This window comes from Macaca mulatta, chromosome 2 (assembly GCF_049350105.2).
Source record: "Macaca mulatta isolate MMU2019108-1 chromosome 2, T2T-MMU8v2.0, whole genome shotgun sequence".
NCBI classification, from domain to species: domain Eukaryota; kingdom Metazoa; phylum Chordata; class Mammalia; order Primates; family Cercopithecidae; genus Macaca; species Macaca mulatta.
This window is the reverse complement of record NC_133407.1, coordinates 42,624,731-42,651,297: the sequence shown is the minus strand read 5'-3', so window position 1 is coordinate 42,651,297 and position 26,567 is coordinate 42,624,731. Positions and strand designations below refer to the sequence as shown.

The 26,567-nt window shown below is 42.4% G+C and overlaps 2 protein-coding genes across 5 annotated transcripts in view; both read left to right on the top strand.

Moving 5' to 3' along the window:
- Positions 1 to 26,567, top strand: part of RBP1 (retinol binding protein 1) — a 231,459-nt gene that overhangs the window by 104,006 nt on the left and 100,886 nt on the right.
- NMNAT3 (nicotinamide nucleotide adenylyltransferase 3) overlaps positions 1 to 26,567 on the top strand; it is a 109,468-nt gene that overhangs the window by 24,711 nt on the left and 58,190 nt on the right. For 2 of the 4 annotated variants that reach the window (XM_077991533.1, XM_015132010.3), the window contains exon 2: positions 24,783 to 24,928. In XM_077991533.1, the coding sequence (XP_077847659.1) occupies positions 24,820 to 24,928 (109 nt within the window). In that variant the 5' untranslated portion in view covers positions 24,783 to 24,819. Of the gene's footprint in view, positions 1 to 24,779; positions 24,929 to 26,567 lie in introns of all 4 variants that reach the window. The other 2 variants (XM_077991532.1, XM_015132009.3) reach the window with 1 other exon arrangement.

The following is a 26,567-nucleotide window of genomic DNA, read 5'->3' as shown; positions in this document are numbered from 1 at the left end:
TTCAGTTCTCTAAGTCCCAGTTTCCTCATCTGCAAAGGTGGAGTAATAACATCTAATTGAAATACATGTGCCCCTTAAATAGTTGGAAATATTAGTCAGTGCAAATGCTTATTCTTTAGCTTTCCTTGGATTGTTCATCCGGAGCCATTTAGCCTCACTTCTGAGTCCCCTTACACACAGTGAGGTTGATCATCTGGGTACCCACAAAATGTAGGGGGACGTTATAGCCCTGGGCTGCTGCAGGGCAGTGATGCTGTGAGTCTTCTGGAATGCCATGCCTGGCCTGGGCACTGGCTGGCTGAGGGTAGACCTCAGGGCACGAGGGTCTTCCCCAGGCATGGCTTCCTCCCAGCATCACCTCCAGCCTAGGCTTTGGGGCCTCTAGGCAAGGGCCTAGAATTTTCTCTGGCAGGCCTGAAGCTGGGTGGAACAGTGAGGGCTGGACACAGATCAAGGAGTGGGCTCCAGATATGCTGCTCAGTGGGGACGGGAGGACTTAGGTCCCCAGGCTGTCAGTTTCCCTCCTCCAGGGTAGGGAGCGTGGAGCATTCAGAGGAACACTGACTTTGGAATAGCAGAGAAGGCAGGAAATTGCCGTAGCAGGAACATGATTTATGGCTGGGAGAAGCTTTAATAGGCCATTAGGGGGTGGGATAGGGTAGGGGAAGTAAGTAAGGAGGTCATTTTGCACCACTGCCCAGAGGCTGGGACCCTGTGGCCAAGAGTCTAGGGATCCCTTCTGCCCTGAGACCTGCCAGCTCTCCACACAGCCTGAGCTGTACCACAGATGTGGGCCACCTTAATTCCAGCAGCTGCCTTTGAGATGCACCCCTTGGTTTTCAGGAGTCTGGAATCTCATCATGTCTGATGGAGAAGCAGTTCAAAGTCGTTGGCAGTGGGTCAGCAGTATTGTCTGCTGATAAAGCATAGCTTCTCTTCTCTTAATATCACAGATGTTAGGCAGCCTTCTCCTCTCAGAGTAACCTCTAGCTTTTGAATCATTTGACATGAATATATATGGAATCATTGGTGGAGTTTTTAGTCTGTTAGTTTTCCATTCAGATTAGTTAGAAATGTACCTTCTTGAGCTAAGGCCTAATACAGAAACTACTTTGCAGAAAAATGGAGGCTTGGGAAACTTAAAATGAAAACCATATAATGGAAGCCATTCTTTAGTCTCTAATCATGAGTTTTTATGCTGTGCAGGTATTCATATATTATACTTTCTACCAAAGTTCTTCACACAAACAGGCCTTCTTACCAATTACAAAAATTATGGTTAACATGTCATGCCAACTCCATGCTCTTCTTATTTTCCAACATATTTTCCTTTTACAATAGAAATGTTCATATTGGATTAAATTAGAAAGTTATTTTAAATAATCACTTCTGAGGTATCAAAGTGAGAAAGATTTTTTTTTTTTAATTTTAAAAACAGTGTGGTGGTTTTCTTTGATTACTTCTTGGATCCGGCTGTTCAGAAAAAATCAGATACTCCTTTTTGTAAGTGAAGTTATGAACCTTTCCTGAAGAGTTTTAGAAAGACAAATACTTCTCCCTTGGCATGATGTCAGCAACTTCTGCCTCAAGGAAGGGAAATGGAGTAGAGAATCGCTCCAGGTCCTTTTCAGCCTTAGATTTCTCTGAATTCATCACCTTTACAGAAGGGAGCTCCCACATCTTCCACATTTGTCCCAGAGTATCGATCTCATTAAGCCTAGTGATGAGGGTTATATGTCAGGATGCATTCCTCAGGTAAAACCTAAAAGTCTCCACAGCCAAAGAGCTTGCTTTATAAAGCACTGTCACAGTGTGATAGAAATCTCAGCCCTGAGCCCAGAGCTCTGACTCTAGCTCTGCTATTAACTTACTGTGTAACCTTGGATAAGCAACATCACCTCTCCTGTACTCAACTACTAGTGAGTTTCTTCAGTTATAACACAGGGGGTTTGGACCACATGTTAACATTCTGCAAACGGGAGCACAAAACCAACAGGGTTAAATATTTTGGTTAAGCATAAGCCTTCCAGATAGAGCATTCCAGCTGCCTAAGGAAAAATCCAACTCCCAATCTGTGTATTTTTGTAACAGTATCTTTAAAATACAGAAGATGAAAATCTTTCCTGAAATTTGTAATAAGGAGTCATCAAATGTCAAGACTTCTTATGATTTGTGGCAAATCTTGGAGAAATATGTCTTGAAAAAATAAACATTTCATTTTATATGGAGAAGAGAGAGGGATTGGTTCCTTTCATTCAGCAAAAAGCAGTAATTGCAGTAAGAGCTATTGCTTAAGAAGTACTTGTAGAGACCTGTCACCCTTAAAGCACTGCCCCTGTGCCGTCTGTGTTTGAGATAGAAGTTACCCATGCCCCTGCTTTTGTTTATCCAAAAGGCAGTTGCGCTCCTGGTTTCTTGTCCAGAAATCACATCTTTGCTTTGGGGTCTTGAGACACACTCCCATTCATCTCTTCAGTGCCCCTAAATTGAATGTTGTAAAGTCAATGCATATTTCTCCTAGCTGTATTAATGCCTTTGGGGTGTGTAGTTTGTCAGCCTGACTGCATTCATCCAAAACAGTGTTTCAAATTGGCAAGTAAGGTGGGACTCTTTTGATCCAAGAGCTCTCCTTTTGTATGTGATGAGGCATGGTTTGGGCGTGTTTTGGGGTGTACTCAGAGGAGTGAGGCTAGGGGTGTCCTTTTCAAAGGTATAGTGCCCCCTCCCTGGTGTGCAGCTCACAAACACTAGGAGGGTTGTGTACAAGAGCTAACCCTGCAGGAACAGACTGCTCACTGGTGAGAAGCTGCCCTTCCAGGAGGTAAAACAACCTTTGGAAACATCGTCATGTAGAGTTTTTCAGAAGGAAAGTGTTCAAAAGACAGATTCCCTTGGCTTTTGTGTGAAACTGAGTCAACGAATGGTGACTTTGCCCCACTCTTGTAGAAGAGACAAAAGACACACTTGCCTCAGACTTTGGCTACTTACTGTGTGTCTTTTTTTTTTAAATAAAAACGTGGAAGACCACCAGGGAGTTTGGTGTAAAAGCCTGGGGTTTTTGTTGTTGTTTGGGGTTTTTTTTTTTTTCTTTGCTTCCCGTCCTGCAACATTAGCTGGGTTACAGGAAACCTCCAGAAGCCACAGGCAATCTTTAAAGACCATCTGCTGCACAGCCCTTCACTGAGCACACAATTACTGAGGGTCTCCACTGTTTGCCCGACATCATTCAAAACAAGGTTCTCATGGTGTATCTTTATTGCATTTTCATCTTTTTTTATTCTTAAAGTTACAAAAAGAGTACGTGCTTAGGGAAAAAGTGTATTAGTATAAAGCAATACTAATAAAGCCCAAGTCTGTCCACTCTTTTGTCACACCCTCAACAACCCTACTCCTTCCTTTGAAAGTAATGACTTCTTATTTGATGTGTACCCATCCAACAAATTCATAAACATATCTAGGTATACATATATATAGTTTCTGTATATTATAGCACAGATTGCTTTGTTTAAACAATGTGAGAAAATAATATTGTCTGCAACTTACATTTTTTACCAATATTTACTCATTAATAATCTCCCACATCAGTATATGTAGAAGTATGTCACTCTTTTTAACAGCTGCATAGTATTACATGGAATGTAACCATTCCCTTGTTGGTAGACAGTAGGGTCTCTAACTTTTCACTATTGCAGATAAACCTTCAGAGGACAGTCTGATGACATATGTTTGCAGGTATCTGGCCATGTTTATTAATAATTAAACTATTGGTTTAAAGATATGCTTCCCTGACACATGTACATGCCTACACAGCCCTATCCAAAGTATGAGGTTAATTTATAGAAAGTTTCTTAAATCCTTGGTTCCCCCCTAATTACCTGCCCCTTCATGCTTAATCTGTTCACATGTTTGCTTTAAGAACTAAGCATTTCTTTTCTCACTCCCTTAGCCTTCTGCTTCAGGAGGGGACGCTGCCCAAAACTGGGAGTTGGCTGCCTGCTTTTCTTAACCTACATGTATCAGTCCATTTTCACACTGCTATAAAGAATACCTGAGTCTGGGTAATTTATAAAGAAAAGAGGTTTAATTGACTCACAGTTCCACATAGCTGAGGAGGCCTCAGGAAACTTGTAATCATGGCAGAAGGCAAAGGGGAAGCAATGCGCATCTTATGTGGCAGCAGGTGAGAGCACAGAGGAAACGGACACTTTTAAACCATCAGATCTTGTGAGAACTCTCCCGCTATCATAAGAGCAACATGGGGAAAACCCCCCAGGATCCACTTACCTCCCCCCAGATTCCTCCCTTGACACGTGGTGATTACACTTCAAGATAAGATGTGGGTGGGGACCATAGCCAAACCGTATCACTACACTTGCATTCAACCCTCTCCCTTTCCACTTGCTGCAGGCAGGAAGTTAAATTCAGCCAAATATTGTCAAAGAACCATAGAGTTTGGGAGATAGCTTTTGTACAAACTGAAACTCTTCCCTCCAACATGTCTGTGAGTGTATTAGTTTTCTGTGGCTGCTGTAGCAAATTACCCTAAACTTGGTAGTTTAAAACAAAGGAAATTTATTTTCTCACAATTTTGGAGGCCAAAAGTTCGAAATCAGTATCCCTGAGCCAAAATCAAGGCATCAGCAGGGCTGCATTCAGTTCAGAGGCTGGAGAGAGAAATTTGTTCCTTGCTGATTCCAGCTTCTGGTGGCTGCCAGCATTCCTTGTCTTGTGAGTGCACCCCTCCAACCTTCAAGGCCAGCATCTTCAAATTTCCCTCTTCCATCTTCAAATGGCCTCTCTGTGTGTCAAAACTCCCTTTACCGTTATAATTTATAAGGATACATGTGATTGCATTTAGCACTCCCCCCTTCTCAAGATTCTTAATCACATCTGCAGCAACCCTTTTTCCAAGTAAAGTAACATTTACAGGTTCTAGGGATTAGGACCTGACATCTTTGGGGGACATGATTCAACCTAGTTTGATGGAGTTGTTGACCTCCTTTCCAATATATTTTACTGCTGGGGCACATTTGAGATTTCCTTTGAACCATTTGGAAGAATGTATTTTTATTCATAAGGGAGGCAGAAATAGATGTTATTTTGCTCTGTACATTGAAAACTTAGCTAGAAAGGTGAAGTGCCAGAGTCAAGGTCAGACAGAAAATCTCTGGCTTACAAGCTTCTTAAATTGGAGACTGTGTGGCATGAATTGCATGCACAACTGTAATGAGTTAAATTACAAACGTGCCTGTCTTCACTTTTCAGTTTAGAAATGTTTAGCTGTATGAAAGTGTATATGCCCTAGCTAGAAGGCAGTTGAGAAGCTGTCTATTATTCCTTCTTTCCTGCAGATCAAACCACACCCATGCCATAAATTTTTTTAATCTTCCTAGATGTGCATACAGGTGTTCCACTCTTGTTAAAAACAATGAATGGTGCTAGGCCATATTAAGGGCATAAGGCCAGCAGAAGTGCATACCGCTTAGGCATTTAGCAGCATTCAAATACAAGGGTAAGTTTCATGAGTGTACATTTAACTGGCATTATGTCTGCTGCTTGGAACTCTTCAGTCCTCCCTGTAAAAAGCCTATTATAGTTTTGGACTTGGCCCTCCCCTTGCCATGTGAATGCTAATGTCTAATACCTCCATTTCCCAATTTGACAGCAGACTTGCATGCTCATAAATTAAACTGCATCGCTCAGCATTATCGTGTGCACTCTAGGATTCAGTCCAAAATGGCCCAAACTGCTGCCTATTTCAGCAGAACTCCCTTTGGCCATTGCCTGTTAATACATTATAGAGACATTAGGACAGTGATTTGAGAGTGCAGACCAGGCAGGTAGAGAACATACTTCCCTGCAGAGAGGTCTGTCGGCAAATGGGAGTAGCTCAGGGGAATGATTGTAGGGAGATGTTGGCTGCCTCATTTTAGGATGGGGCCTACGTGGACTGCCCCACCTGAAACAGGGGGAATTCATCTGACAGAGACTTTCTCACAAAAAACTATTGAATGTGAATAGCTAAAGTTTAAAAGATAACAAATCAATTGAAAGAAGTAAAAGAAAGCCCAGACCATGGCTAAGTTTTGTCCCTTTCTAAGCCAGTGATGGGGGTTTAAAAACATACCAAAATGTCCACTCCAGAAGCAGATTGCCAAGAACCAGACTGTAAAGGAAACATAGTGGTGCTTGGCTTCTCAACATAATACTAAACACCGATACTTTTAAATCACAACCATATCTGCACATGGTTTTTTAAAAACTCAAGTAATACGGAAGGGTTTTTAATGAAAAGTTGCAGCTCTGTCCCTACCGTCCCCCACCCCACCTACATCCCAAAGGCAAGTTGCTTTAGCCTTTTGAGTATTTTGGAAGTTAAAAGCAACTTTAAATTGTATACCATTGAGTCCCATTATGAAAAATAAAGATTTAACTCATTTATACTCTCTGCACCCTACCCTTCCTCCTTCCTCTCACTTTTGATGATTCTATTATGTTTGTTCTTTAATTGGATACATTTTTACTTGAATAATACACTTCTATCACTTGAGTCACAAATGGCCAGTTTGCCTATCCAATATCTGTTTCCCGCTTCTTCCTTACTAAAACCCAATTTTGTTGAGAGCAACAATGTGCCATCAAAAAAAAACTATACTTCTCAGTTTTCCTCGTGATAGTTTGCCTTGTTACAGTGTTCTGGCCAGTAGATGTAAGTAGAAATTGTTGGGTAGGGCTTCAGGAAAACTCCTTCTAAAGAGGACTGACTCGGCAGGTAGGTTCCTTTTACCCTTCTCCTCTCTTTCTTCTTCTTACCTGGAGCACAGGTATGATGGCTGGAGCTGCAACAGCAATCATGTGACCATGAGATAATCTTGAGGGCAGCTGGAAGTCATGTTCTAAGAATAACAGAGAAAAAATCTAGAGTAGATCCTGGCAAATTAGTGACATCAGAGCTGCTGCCCTAACCCTAAACTGCCTATCTTCCTCAACTTCATTTTATGGGAGACAAGTGTAGGCCCTGTTTTGTCTAAGGCATTATTTTCCCCCACATTTGTTGTTCACAACAAATCTGTGCCTCTCGTTCATCAACTGTAATCAGTATCTAGACTCCTCATGAGGTGAGTGGAAACTATTGGTGCTTTTGCCCTCCTTCCCATTATTCTCCAGCTACTGCTTCTGGTAGCTGTATTTTATTTATCTTTTATTTTTTATTTTTTTTTGAGATGGAGTCTCTGTCACGCGGGCTGAAGTGCAGTGGCATGATCTCAGCTCACTGCAACCTCCGCCTCCCAGGTTCAAGCGATTCTCCTGCCACAACCCCTGAGTAGCTGGGATTACAGGCACGTGCCACCACGCCCAGCTAATTTTTGTATTTTTAGTAGAGACGAGGTCTCACCATGTTGTTCAGGCTGGTCTCGAACTCCTGACCTCATGATCCACCCACCTCGGCCTCCCAAAGTGCTGGCATTACAGCTGTGAGCCACCACGCCTGGCCGTGAGCTATATTCTTACATTGCCAATAATGGTAACATTACCTTTCTATTCTGTGATTACAAGCCTTCTGTGCCTTTTCACTAGAATGACTCTAAAAGTTGAACACCATTAAATAGGATTTAGATTATTATGACCACATAGGTGTTCACTCCTGGGTCAAGTGTCCCTGGATCACTCAAAGAGAAATTCCTAATATGGGAGTCAAATAAATTTTTTCTCATATTCCATCAAGGAGTTAAAATTATGTCACATTTTAATTTACATTATTTTTGGACCATGTAATTTAAATAGCTGTTTGTCTTGGATTTTTTGTTGTTATTGTTGAGAGAGAGATGCTTTCACTATATTCCCAGTTTACCAAACCTCTCCAGCATTCACCTTTTTTCTTAGAGCTCCACATTTTCACACTCTGCCCTCAGCTCTTACTCCTCAGCCTATACAACTTTCATTCTAGCTTCACCTTTCCCCAGAGTTAAACTACCTCTACTTATGTTGTTTTTCTTCCTTGTTTTGCTGGAACACATCCTCAAAGAACTTCTTAGAGTGACTGAGAGGTAAACTTTGGGTCCTTTCATATTTTAAACTGTATTTGTTCTATTCCTGTACTTAATTGATGGTCTAGATTTAAAATTGTTTTCTCTCAGTATGCTGGTATTGCTCATTGCATTTTTGCATGCAGCATTGCAAATAAGAGGTCAGGTACATGCCAGTCTTATTTGCATTCTTTTGCAAATTTTTTTCTATTCCCTAGAAATCTCAGAGCTGTTTTCCTTATTGTTAGCGTTCTTTTATTTCAGGCCAAATGTGTCATCAATTAGGTTGATGTTGGTTGCAGCTGTCACACCAACTAAAATTGACTTCATGATAAAAAGGGTATTTATTGGCTTACATAATTGAAATGCCCTAGATGGGATGAGATGGGATTGACTTTAGGAATAGTTCTATCAGATCTCTGGTACTATTTCTCTGTGATTCTCTTGGTATAGGCAACTGGGTAAATCTTAAGACAACCCTGATAGAACAGAAAACAAGGAATCAAGGCAGAGATTGACAAGCAATGCAATGGTATCGAAGCCTGGCATCAGAGAAGGCTTAACAAGGAGACCTTTAATTTTAAATGTTTGATTGTGATAAAATACACATAATATAAAATTTAACATCTTTGTCATCTTTAAGTGTATAATTCAGTAGTGTTTAGTGCATTGATATTGTTGTGTAAGCAATCTTCAAAACTTACCTCACAAAACTAAAAGTCTATACCTTTTAAATAATAAGTATTCCTTCCCCCTTTCCTCCCAACCCCTGACACCACCATTCTACTTTATCTTATTAATTTAGCTGTTGTAGGTACCTCATATAAGTGGAATTATACAATAGTTGTTCTTTTATGACTGGCTTATTTTTACTTAGCATGATGTCCTTAAGATTCATCTATATGGTAGCATATGTCAGAATTGCCTTCCTTGTTAATGCTGAATAATATTTTGTTATATACATGCAATGTGTATTTTGTTTTTCCATTCATTTTGTTGATCCATTCTTCTGTTAATGGACACTTGGATTCCTTCCACCTTCTGGCTACTGTGAATAATGCTGCTGTGAATAAGAGTGTACAAATATCAGTTTGTATCACTGCTTTTAATTCTTTTGAGTATATACTTAGAAGTGGAATTCCTGGATCATATGGCAATTCTATTTTTAATCTTTTAAGGAACCTCCATACTGTTTTCTATAGCAGCTGCACCATTTTACATTCCCACCAACAATGCATGGGAGTTCCCATTTATCCACATTCTTGCAACACTTGGTATTTTCTATTTTTTAGTTAACAGTCATTCTAACAGATAGGAGGTGGTTTCACATTGTGGTTTTGATTTTATTTCCCTAGCTATTAGGGATGTCGAGAATTTTTTCATGTGCTTGTTGGCCATTCATATGTTTTCTTTAAAGAAATGTCTACTTAAGTCCTTTGCCCACTTTTTAATTGGGTTGTTTGTTTTTGTTGTTGAGTAAAGGAGACCTTTTATGGACAGCCTCATATGTGCTGAGTGTTGGGGGGCAAAATTTAACAGAGAGAGATGGATGGAAAGGACATTCTAGGCAGAGGGTCCAGCAAGATCAAAGGCATGGAGGTGTCAGAGTGCAGTGTACATTCAGGTTTTTTCAAGTCGCCAACCTGTGTCAGATCATAAGTTACAGGAGGGAAGCACTAAGGCAGGAAAAGCAGGGCTGCCTCACCCTGTGAAGAGGGGGAGTGAGGACACTGCAGTGAAGGAAGCCACCCTATGGAGCGATCAAGAATGTGGAGATCATTCTACCAGATGCAGGGCTGCCCTCATCAATGTCCCCATTGTGCCCATGGGACACTGGATGTAGTCCAGAGGGGTCTGTTAAGAGGTTCTGGAGGCAGCTTTCCCTGAGGTTTAGTTCTCAGTGCCAACCAAAAATAATGTTCATTCAAAGTAAGTCACAGTGCCAACCAAAAGTAATGTTCGTTCAAAATGGTTTCTGAAAAGTTCCCAGAGCAGCGCCACAGTGGGGCTCAACATACTATCCTTTCCTAGGCCCCATACACCAAGGCCTCCTCAGGCACAGGTGCATTCTCTCTTCAACTGCAACCCACATGAAGTTGCTCCCTTGATGTTAGGGACCAAATTATGCAGAAGATACTTATCTTTGCACACTAGGATCACATTTGGCCCATGAAAGTGTACACACCATTAGAGAAAGGCAAGATCCGAGGCCTCTTGAGGTGTATCTCTTTGGATGCTTTGGGCCACACACCACCGAACACCTGACCAGCAGGAGCTTTACCAATAAAGGTATTTTAGCGGTTTATGTAATAATAAGTCTGGAGAAAGGTAATACTGTACAAGGTTAATATAGTTCTCTAGGCCTTCCCTTTGTGGTCATAGGAAGGCTGTAGCAGCCCCAAGCATCATATCTCTACGCCACAGTGTCCAGGGGAGGCAGGTAAAAGAAGAGACAGAAAGGGGGATTTCTCATCAGTGCTCTTTATCATCTAGGAGAATATTTCCTGGTTTCCAGGTACTTTCTTTTGCATCTCATTGGCCAGAACTAGGTCACATGCCCATGCCTAACCAATCACTAACAAAGAGCATGAGACTTCCATGGTAGGTGTGGTGCTGTGGTTCTTATGCCCCTTATCCCTGAAGCAAAACAAAATTGGTGTTTGTCAGCCAGAAGAAAAGGGAATTGTTGTGCTGCAAGATCTGATCTGCTCGTGGAAGACAGTGTAAATCATTTCATGTCAGCCTACATTTTATTTTATATGTAAATTATTATTTTATTGAGTCCAGCACATACAGGTGAATTCTCATGAGTTGGATGTCTGTGGGCTGAAGCTTCACTGTCTTAATTTTGGTGCTGATACCTTCATATGTCTTCCCTGGGCTTTATCCCAGCCTCCAAGAGTGGAGTGTTCTTTAGTTCCTCTGGCCTAACTATAACCTAGCTCTGCCTGTTGACCTTGAGGCCCAGGGATATGACTGGTCCCCTGGGGCCAGGCCCTTTCTTTCCTATCCTCTGGACAGCCTCTCTGTTCCAACTATAGAAAATGCTGTGCTTGTGGCATGCACACTCATAGGGTCAACATGTATCACAATGGCCTAGAAAAAGAGCCATCAGCTAAGATGTAGCATAGCAGTTCAATACATTAGTTCTTTGGAAATCACAGAAGCAAATTAAGCTTTTGCTGATTTTTAAATTCATACACAGTAAGGGAAGTCAACAAGTCCTCATCTCGTGGGAGGGAGCCTGGTATGGGGTTAGCTGGAGGGTTGTGTATAACTTACTGGCAAATGTGTCAAGCTTCTTGACACTTGTTAACCTATGCATAGGCTTTGGTGGGAACATGGACAGGACATGTTCTGCCAGTTGCAGTTGTGGATTCTGAAGCAATAACTGCAGGAAGAAACAAAATTAAGTTTGTCTGCTTAAGAATCATAGAGACTACAGTTGTTACTTATGCACTGCCCACCATTCTGGCCTAATTTCTAGCCAACACAATAGTGATTATGCATACCATTAAATATATGTTGGATGAACTCAGTTAAAATTTTTAATTAATCACAGCCTCAAATCTGACTCAGGCCTGCTCTGACTTCACAGATCACTGCCTAGATTTGCAGTTATCTGCTTATCACCATGGCAGTCTACTCATAGCTCAGTGAAGAAGAGAAGCTGGGCTGCTTGGCATATAATTTCTAGGAGGAAATTATGTTACATGAGATTGGAGAGAATGGCTCTGGACTTGGTTATGTTGTACCCAGTGAACGTATCAGGTGAACAGCTCTCCTTGGTCACCATGTCTCTTGCCTGCACCTCCCCACTGTGATTCATGGAGCCTCCACTGGCCTGTTCAACCATCATGGAGAGCCTGGCCGAGTTTCCACCCTTCCCAGATATTTCAGGATCCTGTTGTTATCCTGTTAGCTTAAGGAACTCAGTAGTAGTGGCAGCTTGATTTCTCTTTGATTAAATGAATGAACAAACAAGCTAAAACAAAGTGACCTTTTTTGTTAGGATTTTTAGATTACATTTTAGGGCTGCTCCTAAGAGGATGTGAGAACTTAGGGACAAGGCTGACAGTAGCATAAGGGAGACAGCTGTCACCCTATATTCCTCAGCAATTTTTCTTTCTCCTTTATCAGAATCTTCATTTCTTAAAACCAGAAAGCAACCTGGATGATCTGAGTTTTCCCCTGATCAGGCTGCTTTTTGCCCACTCAGAAGGGACACTAGCCCCTTCTGTCTGACCTCCTTCTGTTGACTGGAATCCACCACGCATACTGATGGTCATGGTACGATTTCTACTAGCATGTTCCTAGGACCCTTATGCATGCATAGTTTGAGAAAACCTGTCCTGCTGGTGCATGGGACTACAGAGTCCCACCGTGCACTGTCCTCACTGGGAAAGGGGTTCTCCTGATTCTGTTTCCATGTGAAGACAGCTGGACTGTGGCTGTGTAGACAGTCACTTTTATCTGAGTTTCTTTCTGATGGAAATAAATTGTATTATGTATGGAAGAAGTGTGGTCAGGGCCTCATGAACTCTAGTATCTCCTCAACATCTTTCTCTTCTCAATTGTCCATCCATCTGTGGATTTCCTGGTTCACTAGAGGAAGTCCAGAATTGACTGCTGTCTGTAAAGAACCATAAAAGGTCTGAAATTTTACCCTACTTGCAAGCTAACAAGTTAACCTGCCACTGTTTCATGGATGCTGGCAGAAGACATGAGACTCCTCCCACAGAGACAAAATACTTTATTATTCACGGCGACAGCAGTAGCCAAATGTCAGCATTTTCTTGTGCCATTTTCTGAGCTACAGTTCCCACAGGAGGACATGACAATGGCCACACAATACCCATACTTGCAGTGGATTGTGTAATGGGAGAAGATCCCTGGGCTTCGGAAACCCGGTTATTTTATCAGGGACAATAAACATGTCTGTCTTTTGCTCCAAAGAGGGACATCATCTCATCATACTAGACAGTAACTCTGCCTGCTTTTGCCCCAGCAGGAGACAATATTGGTCTTCCAAGGCTGCTGTTGGCTATTCAAATATCCATGAAAGAAAGTCCAGAACAATCAGCAGCCAATGCCTTACTTGAAAGACATGCAGAAACATGAGCAACCCATGGAGAATTGCCTCCCAACATTGTTTTTGTCTTGACCTCATCTATACATTCAATTTGATTATTCCACACACGTTTTACACCTACTCTGAGCAAGACCCTATGCTTGGAGCTTGGGATACAAAAATAAAACACATTCTTTGCCCTCAAGAAGCTCACTCTCCAGTAAGATAGATAGGCAATGAATAGAGGATAAGGTAGGATGGGATGAGATGTAAGAGAGAAAGGTCTAAGGGGATGTGGAAGGTGCAGGAGAAGACCCAACTTAGCTTAGAAGGAATAGACATTGAGAGCTTTGTAGAAGAGGTAAAGTCTAAGTGATGTAGCCATTAGCCTGGCACAGATGGGTGAGAATGAGTGAGCACTCAGGACAGGATGAAAGGCAGTTTGACAGAGCAGCCGTAAGGAGGGGTTTGGAGGGTAAGTAGCAAGCCTTGGGGGAAAAGGTCATGACCAGGTAAGGGGCTCTGGATGATACCCTAAAGAATTTCAACATTATCCAGAGTGGAACTGATGGGGAAGGGATTAAGCAGGGAATCAGCATGTTAATGTTTGTGTTGAAAGATCCCTTGGGCAGCTACGCAGAGGATGGATCAGAGGTGAGACTGGAAAAAAGAGACGAGTTAGGAGTACATTCAGATCCAATTGAGAAATAATGAGTCCCAATCTAAGGCAGGGACTGTGCAGTTTGAGAGAGGGATGAGCAATAAAGATATTACAGAGGTGGAACTATCAAGGCAGGGGAGGGAGAAGAGCCACATGGCTGCCAGTTTTGTGATTTGAGCACTAGAAGGGCCATGGTGCCGTCCCCTGATGTCATTATGAACAATTGCTTCTGCATTTTGCTGCTACACAGGGAAGCCCTCAGGGCTGTAGATGGCACAAGATGCTTTCCCAACACTAAATGTGGCATATTGCCCACTGTTAGACTGGAGTGGGGGCCTTGGGATGGACCCCAGGTTGGGTATAGGCAGAGGCAGGGAGAAGATAGAGGAATCAAATATTACCTCTAAGGTGGGAATCAGGAATCAGGGTCCTTGGATGGGACTCAGCCAAGGCAGCAGATACAGTTTATGGGGTTAAAACAAAATTTAAGTTTGGAAGGGAACTGACACCCCAGATTAGGAGGCAGAAATTCTCAAAAGGGAAAGCAAACCGGGTAAAGAAGAAGTGCCAGATGCTGAAGGCAGTAATGGGGATGGGAGGGTGGACAAACCTGGGGCTCTGCTGTTTTGACTTGGGGAATATTTCTTCCACAGCTACCTGCTTCAGCCTAGATCCTGCCATGAAGTGGGCTGCTGCTCCCTGGCTCCCACTCTGTTCTACTTTTCACTCTTACCTTGTCTCCCAATGAATAAGGTAAATATCTCTTAAAGTCATCTTCCACTCTGCATTAGACCCAGTGGGATCCCTGCCCTCAGGGGTTTACAGTGTGCTAGGCAAGGAAAGAGTGGGGGCTCAAAAATGTAGACTAAAAATATTTGTCTGTATCTAGACATACAGTATATCACCTTTACAAGGTTAGAGGAGGGAGCTCTGACTTCCAGGTGGGCCTTGCAGGAAGCTCCACAGGAGAGTTAGCATGGAAGAGAACATTCTAACACTAAGAAATGGCATAAACAGAGGCCCAAGAAGCAGGAACGTGCAGAAGACACATTAGAGAATGGTAGGTGATCCCAGCTTGACGATGATACAGAGTACTTGTAAGGAATAGAGAAGGTGGGTGAGAGACAAGTAGGAGAGGTAGAGTGAGGCCAAAATCTCCATTTTCTGTATGGGTCACTAAGGCTGAGACTGACCGATTAAGTCATATAGTAAGCACAAGGCTATTTGCCAGATATTTATGGCTTTCTACCTTCAGCACATGGAGACGAATTGTACTTTCTAGCTCACTGTAGTTGCGTGGGATCTATAGAGGTGACGTGGCAATTTGGGGCCAAGCGTAAAGTTGCTGGTGAGGGACTTTCCAGAGCCTTCTTTCTCTCTACTATTGTGACTAACTGCATTCCATGTAGTGGCTGGTCTATCATCCTGAGTCATGGATTGAGGGACAATTTTGTCGATGACACAGAGCAGAGCCTTCAACCCGTGTGGAATGGGTATATATTATGAACATGAAATAAACCTTTATTGTTTTAAGCCACTAAGACTAAGGGTTGTTTGTTAGTGCAGCTTACCTGGCCTCTCCTGATTGATACACTTAGTCAAGGTAACTCGGTTAGGAAGTACTTGTTGGCTTTGATTCCATGTCTGTCTTGTCATCAAGCCAGTGTCAGGCAGATGCCCATGGACCTTTAGGGGCCCATAAACAGGGTCAAGTCTGGAGCTGTAGATTTGGACATCACTTACACAAATGTGGAAGGAAATGGAAAGAAAGTAATAGAGATTTAGTCTGTGGGCTTTAGGGGTGAGGCTTCTTGCCCTCATGTTCTTTCTGTCCCACAGGTTTGTAGTCAATTCCACATGGCCTGTTGATAAGTAGGACATCACTGCTGCCTGCAGGGTCTGGTGGTTCAGAGATGCTGGCTTCAGTTTGTTGACAGCTGCACACTCATAACATTGCTAAAAACTTCATAAACTCTGATGTCTGGAAATAGCCCAAGTGATTTGAGGTTTTGCTCACTTGTAAATGTTTGAGTATTGTGTCCACAAATTGCAAATTGAGTAACTCAATTTTGAGGCACAGCTGTTATTTGGAAAAGACCCATCTAGGAACGCAAGCTCCTTGCAAAATAATTGTGCTTCATTTTTGTCAAGTATCAGAAAACCATTAAACTGCCAAGCCATATGGCAAATGCCCACTAGAAGCAGAGTGCGACAACGAGCCATAATGAATCTGTTTTGGGGGAGAAGTAGATGGGACAGCGTCTGGTTTTTGTGATCTACAGAAAAGATTCACTGTTGTACATTTCAGCCATCCAGAGTCCTGAGTAAGGATTTTTCCTCCCATGAAAAATTCATGTAGCAAATTAAGTTATGGTAGTTTTTGTTTTTTCCTTAGGTGAATTTTTTCCCTTTCAAACAATGTCCATTTGAGTTTCTGCGTATAAAATAGACTTAACTGGGGCAATAGAAAGTTCTAAAAGTTTACATACTTTTCCATTTTTATATGCTAACCCAAGAAACATTCATTAAATATTGGCATAGCAGTTAGAATTAGGTTTAGCTGTGTATAATAGAAAAATGGAAAATAATGGTGGCTTTGAAGATCGTTTCTCCCCCAAGTAAAAGAAACCTGGAGGTAGGCAGCCTGGGGCTGGTATGACAGCTTCAGGGACATCGAGTCCTGGTTTTCTCTTGACCTATTCTTTGTCAAACCTGGAGTTGGTTCTTGTCCTCAGGGTCTAAGATAGCTGCCATACTCCAGCTATCACATTCCTGGTAGCAAGAGTAGAGAAGAGGAGAAAGGCATGCCTTTCCCTTTTAAGGACAGTGCCTGACCTAAGATCACTGGCCAGACCTTAGGCATGTGGCCTCAGCCTACTGCCAAAGACATTGGGAAAGGTAGCAATATGCCCAGCTGAAGGCAGGCATTCTGTGACTAAAGAGAATGGGAGAATGGATATTAGGGAGTCACCAGCAAACTCTATCCTACCAGAGGTCCTTGATGCTTGTTCTTCCTGCTAGATTATAACCTTCTTGAGGACAAGAACAGATTTTATTTACTCCTCTATCTCCAAGGCACTAGCACAGTAGCTAGTAGGTTGTGTTTTTAATTTTCTGCTATTTGCATTCCTAACAGCAGACCCAAAACACTCCTCACCTTCTAACCCCCTTTTCTGCCTTCTTTGTCCAAGTTGACAGGTCAGCTATGATTTGAGGCATATTTATTTTTCATCATTAGAAAATGTTACTTCTACCAGAATGATATTAGACTGTCTGTTCCTGTGTTTTTCAATATTGACTCTAAATTCCAGAGACAAGAGATGCTTAGAGGAGGATTGTTTTATTGGAGCTAGACAAACGACTGCAGCATTGGTACTTGGGCTTGACCTTCCTCATCAGCACCCTTCAGTGGTGACATCTCCCAGGCCGAGCTGGTCTGAGTGAGCTGACTAATGGGTAGAAGGATGCCGAATGTGTGTCCAAGGGCTGGCAGGTCTTGATCATGGGTAACTAGAAAAATGGGAGGTCTTTTTCAAACAAGGTAAAGAACCGCCTGGAAGCTGGTATACGGAGTGGCAAATTATGTTTTAAAGACAATGAAAGACAAAGGAGCTAATATTTCTGGAGAACCCTCTGTGGGCCAGGCACTGTGCTAGTTGGGTCACCTCCAGTAACCTTCATGAGAGTTCTAAGAGGTAGATATAATTATCTCCATTTTCTATGTGGCTCACTGAGCCTTGGGAGGTTGATTGGACTCTTTACCAGAAAGCAAGCACAAACCCTTCCCTTCCAGGCATGTTGAAAGAATTAGCATTGATGTGTGTGAAGTTTTTAGCACAGTGCCTAGCCTATTACTCAATAAACCCAGTAGCAGTTACTCAGATGTACTTTATTGCAGCAATTGAAACTAGTCCCAAACTCATGAGTATGGCATTGCAAGAGATCTCATTCCACTCCTTGTGCTCCTTCAAATCTTTTGAAATTTCTCGAAACTGAAGAGTGGGCTGCCTGCTTTCCTGGGAGTCTCATAATGAGGATGAATGCTTAATTGACATGTTTGTGTCCTCCAAGGGGTGGCTGGCAGAGGATCCTCACACTGACAAGGAAGGCATGCTTTGCTTTTGTTTTTAGCAGCATTGTGTGCCCGTAGCGACAGCAGGTGAATCCAACAAAGTTAAAAGGGAAAACTACTGGAGTTCGCATGAAGGTTGATTGCCCTGGAGAAGTCGACACACGCACACAGATGGAAATGGTTTCACCGAGTCCTGAAAAATGTGGTCGTCAGCCCCACGTACAAACCATGACTTGTGTTTTCTTTAAGATGAGGAGGCTGGTCAAGAGGTCTGTGTAATGAAAGATGTTTGTAGAATCCATTTCCATTCTGCCTGAAGCCATCTGCTTTATGTCTATAATAAACAGGGATGTTTTCAGCCACTTTCCCAGGCCTGGCCCGTTAGAAATGCTCACCGCAGGGAAAGGTAAATTAACTGCCTCCCAAGCCATGAGCATTAGCACATTACATCTGCAGTGACGGCACTTAACCTTCCCGGGTCGCCTTCCTTACTGTGCCTCTGTGACGGCCTGTGGCAAATGGGCTAAGGGGTGCACACTAGGTTAGAACTTAGTACGCATGGAGTATTGGCCAGCATCACATTACGTGGTGAGCCAGGTGAGATGTGAGCAGTAGAAGAGACCATATTCCAGGAAGATGGAGGCTGCCTGGCCTTCTCCAGCCAGAAAGACCTGAGGGCAACTGGGGCCGTTCTGAGACTTTCTGATGTACCCACTGTCCCTGAAACTTCCTGATGCACTTGAGTACTCTTTCTGAAACACAGACTGAGCAAGTCACATCCTTGTTTAAAATCCTTCAGAGGCTTCCTCCTTGCCCATAGGATAAAATCTAAACTTCATAGGCACCCAGGGTCCCTCGTGATCCTTCTACACTCTGCAGCTTCATCTTGAGCCACTCACACATCAGCTCCTGCCCACACATGAGCCATACTGACATCTTTCAGCTCACCCCCCACCTTCAGCTGCTGTGTCTAGGCCTTTGCAGCACTATGCCTTGTGCCTGACACAGTGTTTGCTATCTTCCCCAGCATCTCAATTCCCTCTCCATTCCTGCTGTAGCTGGAAAGTCCTTTCTGACAGCCTGCCACTAAAAAGTGTGTTAACTTCCTATGGCTGCTGTAACAAATCACTGCAGCCATAGGAAACTAATGTGTGGCTTAAAACAACACCAATTTGGCCAGGCGCGGTGTCTCATGCCTGTAATCCCAGCACTTTGGGAGGCCAAGGCAGGCAGATCAGCTGAGGTTGGGAGTTCGAGACCAGCCTGACCAACATGGAGAAACCCTATCTCTACTAAAAACACAAAATTAGCTAGGCATGGTGGGACCCACCTGTAATCCCAGCTACTCAGGAGACAGAGGCAGGAGAATCACTTGAGCCTGGGAGGCGGAGGCTGCGGTGAGCCGAGATCACGCCATTGCACTCCAGCCTGGGCAGCAACAAGAGCAAAATACTGTCAAAAAAAAAAAAAAAAAAAAAACCACAAATGTATTGCCTTCAAGATTTGTAGGTCAGAAGTTTAAAATGAAGGGGTCTGCATTCCTTCTAGAGACCCTGGGGACAGTTATTTCCTTGCCTTCTCCAGCAGCTAGGGGTCGCTTGCATTGCTTGGTTCATGGCCCCTTCCTAGCACCTCTCTCTTCTCTGACGACTGCTTCTTTCATACATCTCTTTCTCTGTTTATGTAGCCCCGTTGCTGCCCTCTTTATGGGGGCCTTCAAGATAAAACTGAGTAATCCAGACTACCCTCCTCATTTCAAAAATCTTTATGTAATCACGTCTGTAAAATCCCTTTTACCATGTAACATAACATATTCACAGGTTCCAAGGATTAGGACACGGTCATTTTCAGGGGCCAATTATTCACTCTCTCGCAGTGAGGTGTTAAGCCCTGAGCCCTTTCCCTGGGGTTATTGTCTGTTGAATTGTCCTTCCCATAGATGACTGGAAGCTCTTTGAGGGTGAGGGCTACATCTGCATTTCCTCCTATTGCATCCTACTGTCCAGTCGAGGGCCTGGCCACTAGTAGATGCTTAATAAACAGTTGTTCACTGAGTAGTTGGCAGGCAGGGCAGTGCCAGAGACCTGGCTGTTGTGGAGAAACTGGATGGACTCTGAAAAACAGTGCAATGAGCAATGTCTAGGCAGTAAAATCTGGAAGGAGTTGTCTGGACCGTGTTGGCAAATGGACAGCCATCAACCTCCAGTTCTCTAGGGCAGAGGGATGACCTCGGTGTCAGTTTGCAGGAGGCCAGCATATCCCTGTTGACAGGATCATGGTGTTAAAGAGGGCCCAACAGGCAAGGATGTCTTTTTTAAATTTCAGATTGAGTGAAATTTAAAAAAGTGAAGTGGGGCTTTGGGGAGAGATCTTGTGTACCTTCAGGGAGCCAGAAAGTTCACTTTATATCTCTGGAAGACTCATTCCATTGACTGGGACAGAACCAAAGAGAAGAGCTAGCCATCTGACAAAAATACTTGGTTAGGGATAGACATTGACTCTCTTGTTCGTTCCACACACATTTCCTGAGTACTTATTGGTGCCAGGCACAGTGCTAGGAGTTGAAAGGACCAAGATGAATTTAAAAACCACTCTCTAATCACTTGAGCCCAGGAGTTTGAGGCTGCAGTGAGCTGTGATTATGCCACTACACTCCAAACTGGAAAAAAAAAGTGAGACTCTGTCTCTTAAAAAAAAAATTAAAAAATAAACACCTCTAAGAGATTATCTTCCACTTGGAGAAGAGCAACATGCATAAAAAGCAATGACAGTTCTCTGGTGAAGAAAGAAAAAGGTGATAAAATGTGAAAAACAAGTACAGAGTTAGCATGATAGTGGGGGGCTATTGGGGGAGATACAAGGTAAATATTCCAGGGAGAAAACCTTGAAGGCAGATCACCAGGGTGGCAAGGATGAGGATGGCATTTCAGGTGGTCATGACTGCATTTGCAGAAGCAGCATGTTGTGCTTGAGGAGTGGGACAAGATGCTGTCTGATGACTATGGAGTGGGAGGCAGTAAGCTGGAGAGGGGGCGGGAGCCAAAGGTAGAACCTGTTTGCCTTGTCTCCAGTTTAATGATAAATTCCGACAAGCCTGTACACCACATTCTCAACTTGTTAAATCCTTTAGCAGCAATTATTACTCTGTGGCCTCCATTAAATGCTTATTGATGAGAAGCCTTTCCCAATAGCAAAAGTCTCCTTCACTTGCTCCGTCTCACTAGATATTATTAGATGATAAGGGCAGATGGGACACTTTTATGGCATGCATCTTGCCTTGTGTCTGATGAGACTGGCACTCAAATCAGAGCCAGTTTATTGTCCTGGTGGGTCCCTGGAGTGAGTCCATTTTAGCCCTATCACTGTATTTCTCTGGGTTTGGCTTGGGAGGGTACTTAGTTGAAGCAAATTGGAGTGTACAAATGGTACAGGTGCACTGACCCTGTTTACTGATCCTGGGAATGAATGTGCACTCACTGTGTCCTTCAGCCTGCGACGTGGCCCAGACAGAGCACAGTCTCCATTAGAACAGTGTGGCTCAGTATGCCCACAGCAAAAAAAGAAAAAGCAAGAGGCACTTAATAAAGGTCATTTATTCTCCTTCTCAGCATCACATTTCATTGCTGTTGATGCCACCATTTAAACAAATGTTCTAATTTACAGTTTCTGGGAACTTTTGGAAAAATGGATGAGAGCCCCCAGGTTACTTGAGATGCTACAGTTACATGTTTTAATGGTTCTAACAATGTATATTTTGTCAAAATGAAATAGAATTTTGAAAGACTTCATAATAGTTGTAAAAAACAGCCACCTTTTCAGTTACAGTCATCATGAGGCTGCTCTTGTGAATAGCTTGGCACACTTTGCAAATATCTCATTAAACCATCCAATCTCCCTGGGAAAAAGCTAGCAGCAGCTTGTTGACTGCTTTCTTCCCACACAGTAGGGGGGATTCCTGCTGCCTCAAAGGAAGTATGAAGACACCACGGCCCACCTAGGCTGAGAGTTTTTCATCTTCACACTGTAGCTCAGAGTACACACCCTCCAGCCAGCCAGTGCCCTGTTTCAGTCTTAACTGACCCCTACTCTGGGCCAGGCTCTGTGCTTCAAGCTGAAATTCCAGGATGGAGAAAACACCACTTCCTTTCCTAAAGGGTTTACTGTCCAGTGGATAGGAAAGACATATAAGCAGGCTTTTTCAATAAAATGCGGCATGTGATTTATTAAAGGTAAGTCAGATATGAGTTAACCTAAGCTAGATGTCAAAGAAGCCATCTCAGCAGCCTTCCACCCTCCCAGCACCCAGACACTTGTATCCCCAACTCTGTGGCAGCCACGGTGGATTAGTTAATCCAGTTTCCAATACCCTTTCCCTTACTGTTCTCACTAGAGAGGCTGTCAAGCTAAATAGATGCCTTTCTAGCCTTTGTCGTAGCTAGAGTGGCCATGTAACCTAGTTCTGGCCAATGAGACAGAAGCAAAATCTGCAGGAGGTTCTAAAAAAGCTCTTGTGTTCTTGATTAAGAGGAATAGCTAATCTGGTACAGCTTCTTGCTCCTCCTTCTTGCCTTTATTGAGGTTATGATGGCTGTAGCTGCAACAGCAATCTTGTGACCATGAGAGAGAAACTGAAAGAATTGCAAGTCATTGTTGAACCCATGATCTAATGTCATTAGGTGCCTACTTCCAGACTTTTTGTCATGTTAGAAACAAATGAACCTCTCTTTGTTTAGACCACTGAGGTTAGGCTTCTGGTATTTGCAGCTAATATATCCCTAACTGATATAGGTACCTAGCAAGTAATTGATAAATAGTGATTGAAGTAATAAATAATGTAATCATATGAATTGGGTCTTAACATATTGGGATGTGCTGGGGGGTTTTCTGGTTGGAGGAAACCAAAATAGCCTGTACAGAAGGTTGAAGCAGGAAGCCATGAAGATGTCACAAAGAAGTCCTAACAGGTAGTTCATTGTTGCTAGAATATAAAGTAGGAAGCTGGATGAAAGCCTGGAGAAGGAGATAACATGGGCCAAATTGAAACAGTTTCCTTTGATACAAGCAGGGTCCCAGGTTCCTGTGACTGAGCACTCTACATGTTGCCCCCAGAACTACAGGATTACAGCTAAGACCATCATAGCAAGATGAACAATAAAGGCAGTAAATGCATTCCTCCTGTTGGTTGTTGTATTATCTATTACTGCATAACCAATTACACCAAAATGTAGCAGCTTAAGACAACATATTTATTTATTATTTTTATTTATTATCTCACAGTTTCTGTGGGTCTTGAATCCAGACATAATTTAACTTATAAAACCTGTCTTATAAAGCTTCCGTCAGTGTTCACAGGGTTGCAGTCACATCTGAAAACTTGACTGGGGGAAGATCATGCCCACACTCATGCACATAGTTGTTGGAGATCCAGTTCCTCACTGGATGTTGGCCACCAGAGGTCTCTCTCACTCCCTGGGCCCATGGGCATCTCCATGGGGCAGCTCACAACCTGCCTCCTGGCTGCATCAGGGTGAGCAAGTGAGAAAGCAAAAGAGGTGAGCAAGAGGGAAGCCAGAGGCCTTTGGTAACCTTAGCTCAGAAGTGGTAACCACTACTGCTGTATTCTGTTTGTTGTACGCAAGTTTCAGCCTATACTTAAGGGATGAGATTACCAGTGAATTCTAGAAGGATCACTGGGAGCCATCTTAAACACTGCCTACCACAGAAACACCGCCATCTCCTTTCTCCTCCTGCTCCATCAGGGTCAACAGTAGCAGCACCTTTCTCACCATTGTTGTCATCATCACAACCACAGTGATTGTTTATTAAATGCTTCTTCTGTATCAGGCACTTTCCATATGTAACTATCCTTACTATAACCTTGTAAGAGTAAGTAACTTATCCCCATCTTGCAGGTTAGAAAACTGAGGCTCAGAGAGGGTCTGTGGTTTGCCCTAGGCCTCACAGCCAGTGAGAGGCAGAACTAAGGGTCACCCAAGGCCCACCTCGAGGACGCAGCATCTCAGAGGCAAGAGAACCGTGTCTGCCAGCCAGTCCTGGAGCCTGGGCTGTTTCCTTCTCACCTTTAACCTCAACAGAGTGAGGTCAGAGGGTGGACTGCACCCTCTCAAAATGGTTGGGCCCCAGATAAAGGACAATGTGTGAGATCAGAATTCAGTCTGCATATTAGATAATAGTCCAGTAACAATGTTGGTTTCCTGATTTTAATCATTGTTCTGCAGTTATGTAACAAAGTGTCTTCATTCTGAGAAAACACATACTGAAGTATTTAGAGGTAAAGAGATTTTATGTCTATGACTTACTCTCAAACATTTCAGAAAAAATATTTATAAACAGGTATGTATGTGTGTAGAAAGAGAGTGAATGATAAAGCAAGTGTGGTAAAATGTTAACATTGGGGAATCTGGATAAAGAGTATAAAAAATTTTGTATAAATTTTGTAACATTTTTTCAATAAGTCTAAAATTGTTTCAAAGTAAAAAGTATTTTAAAAGTGCTAATCTACTCTAGGACCTTGTGAGATCTATTAGGATTACCAGAAATGACACTGTGGGGGTCTTCTAGCCCTCCTTCTGACCCCGGGGTGATCTGTCGGAGCCCAAGGAGGATATAGAAGTTCAGAACAGAACATGGGTTCTGGGATCAGGCTGCCTGGGTTCCAGTCCTGGCCCAGTAGCTTCTAAGGTCCCTGAGCTGTATGAGTAACCACTCAGGGTTGTTAAAAAGGACTTGGCAAGAGAAGGATATACCTTGGCATAGCACTTGGCGTACTTCATGGCCCATGGCAAACCCTCCTTAAATGTTGTTTTAATGGCCTCCTCAGTCATCTTACAAGTTGAGAAGTAATGGTCTGTGTATGGTTTAGAGAGACTGATCTGGATAATTGTCTCAGTGCTAACTCCCTGACATGAGCTTTTGTCCCCATAAAAGCAGGGTGGCCACTGCAACGGATGTGGATGTGCCGGACAAGATGAAGAGCCGAATCCCTGTGGTTCTCCTGGCCTGTGGTTCCTTTAACCCCATCACCAACATGCACCTGCGCTTGTTTGAGGTGGCCAGAGATCACCTACACCAAACAGGTCAGTCAGGGGGCCCTGAGTCCAACAGAAGAACTGACGGGTTAGGCTTCATGGGGCTTTTCTGGCTGCTGGCATCACTATTATTAAAACAGCTCAGTTTATTTATTCACAGCATAACTAGAGGCATTTTTTTTTCATCACATTCAAAGGGTTGATGCTTATAGTCTTGTGACATGTATACAAGTCATACACCTTGCATAGACCTGAACACATCTCAAGGTCTGTCCTCCCTGCCCACCTCACATTGGCAATGAATGACAACAGGCGCTCTATAGAACCTGTGCCACAATCAGGGCATCCTTTCTGGTACTCCCAACATCTACCTACACAGCCAGATGAATAGGTTGCATGTGCCTTAGAAAGCTCCTGATACTCTTCAGAGGGTAAGCAAATGCTTGACAACGGGCATTTTGACATTTTCTCATTTTAAAGAATATATCTTAGATTATTACAAATTAATAATCTTGTATATAGGGCATTTCCAATACAGATGGCATGACTTTGACAGAAATATTTAATCAGCTGAAAATATATAATCTGAGGATGTTTCATCTCCTTGACTTTCTATTTCATTATTAAAGGAGTAAAGTGACATTTATAATCTGCATGATTGTTTCTGAAGAATGTAAGTAATGTATCTGTTGGCTATCAAGTATATATGAAATTATTTACTTGTATATTTATGAATGTATTATGTATTCATATATGTATTTTGTGTTTCTATATTGTTTGTAAAAGTTTGCCTTTAAGGACATTGTTTTTATACCAGAATCGATTCCTATTTACTTTTAATATAGCAAAAAGTATTTGAGTAACGTGGAAATCATTTCTTCAAAGAAATAATGCATAAGTATTAGTTTATTTTAAAGGAAATATCTTTATTTTAAAAACATATTTTTATTTAAAAAGTGAAGGTGAGTGTCTATCCTTGATAAATAAATAGCTTAGTATATAATAGGAATAAAAAATATTCAAACAATTCATTAAAACTAGTTGGTGGGCATTTTTAGACAGTATACCAAAAAGGAAGTATAAATGGCCAACAAATTTAGGGAAAGATGCTTAAAATCACTAATAATCAAAGAAAGTGCAAATAAAAATGTGATAAACTATACAAAGTGATAAGCACCACCATGAGGGCATCTCCTGTGGCTACTGGAACACCACAGAATTGCCACCATCTGCCACTGGGCTTATAGTTAGTGCTCAAAAAATATCTGTTGCAGGATTAAATAGTTTTAGCCTATGAGACTGGCAAAGATTAAAGATGGACCAAATTCAGTGCTGGCAGAATAAAGAAGCACTGGCAGTAGTAGGACTGTACTGGTAGTAATAGGATAAATTTTGAGGACAATTTGGTGTTCTGTGACAAAAGATTTAAAGTCTCTACCCATACTCATAATGAAGAGAAAAATGAACCAATGGAAACCAAACCAGATTTGATGCAGATGTTATAATTAGCAGACAAAGACTTGAAAACAGTTATTATAATTACGTGCTATATGTTCAAGTTAAGCAGAGATATGGAAAATATAAAAGGACCCAAATCAAACATCTAGAATTAAATACTACAACCTGTGAGATGAAAAATACACTGTAAACAATAAAAAACAGATTAGACATTACAGAAGAAAAGGTT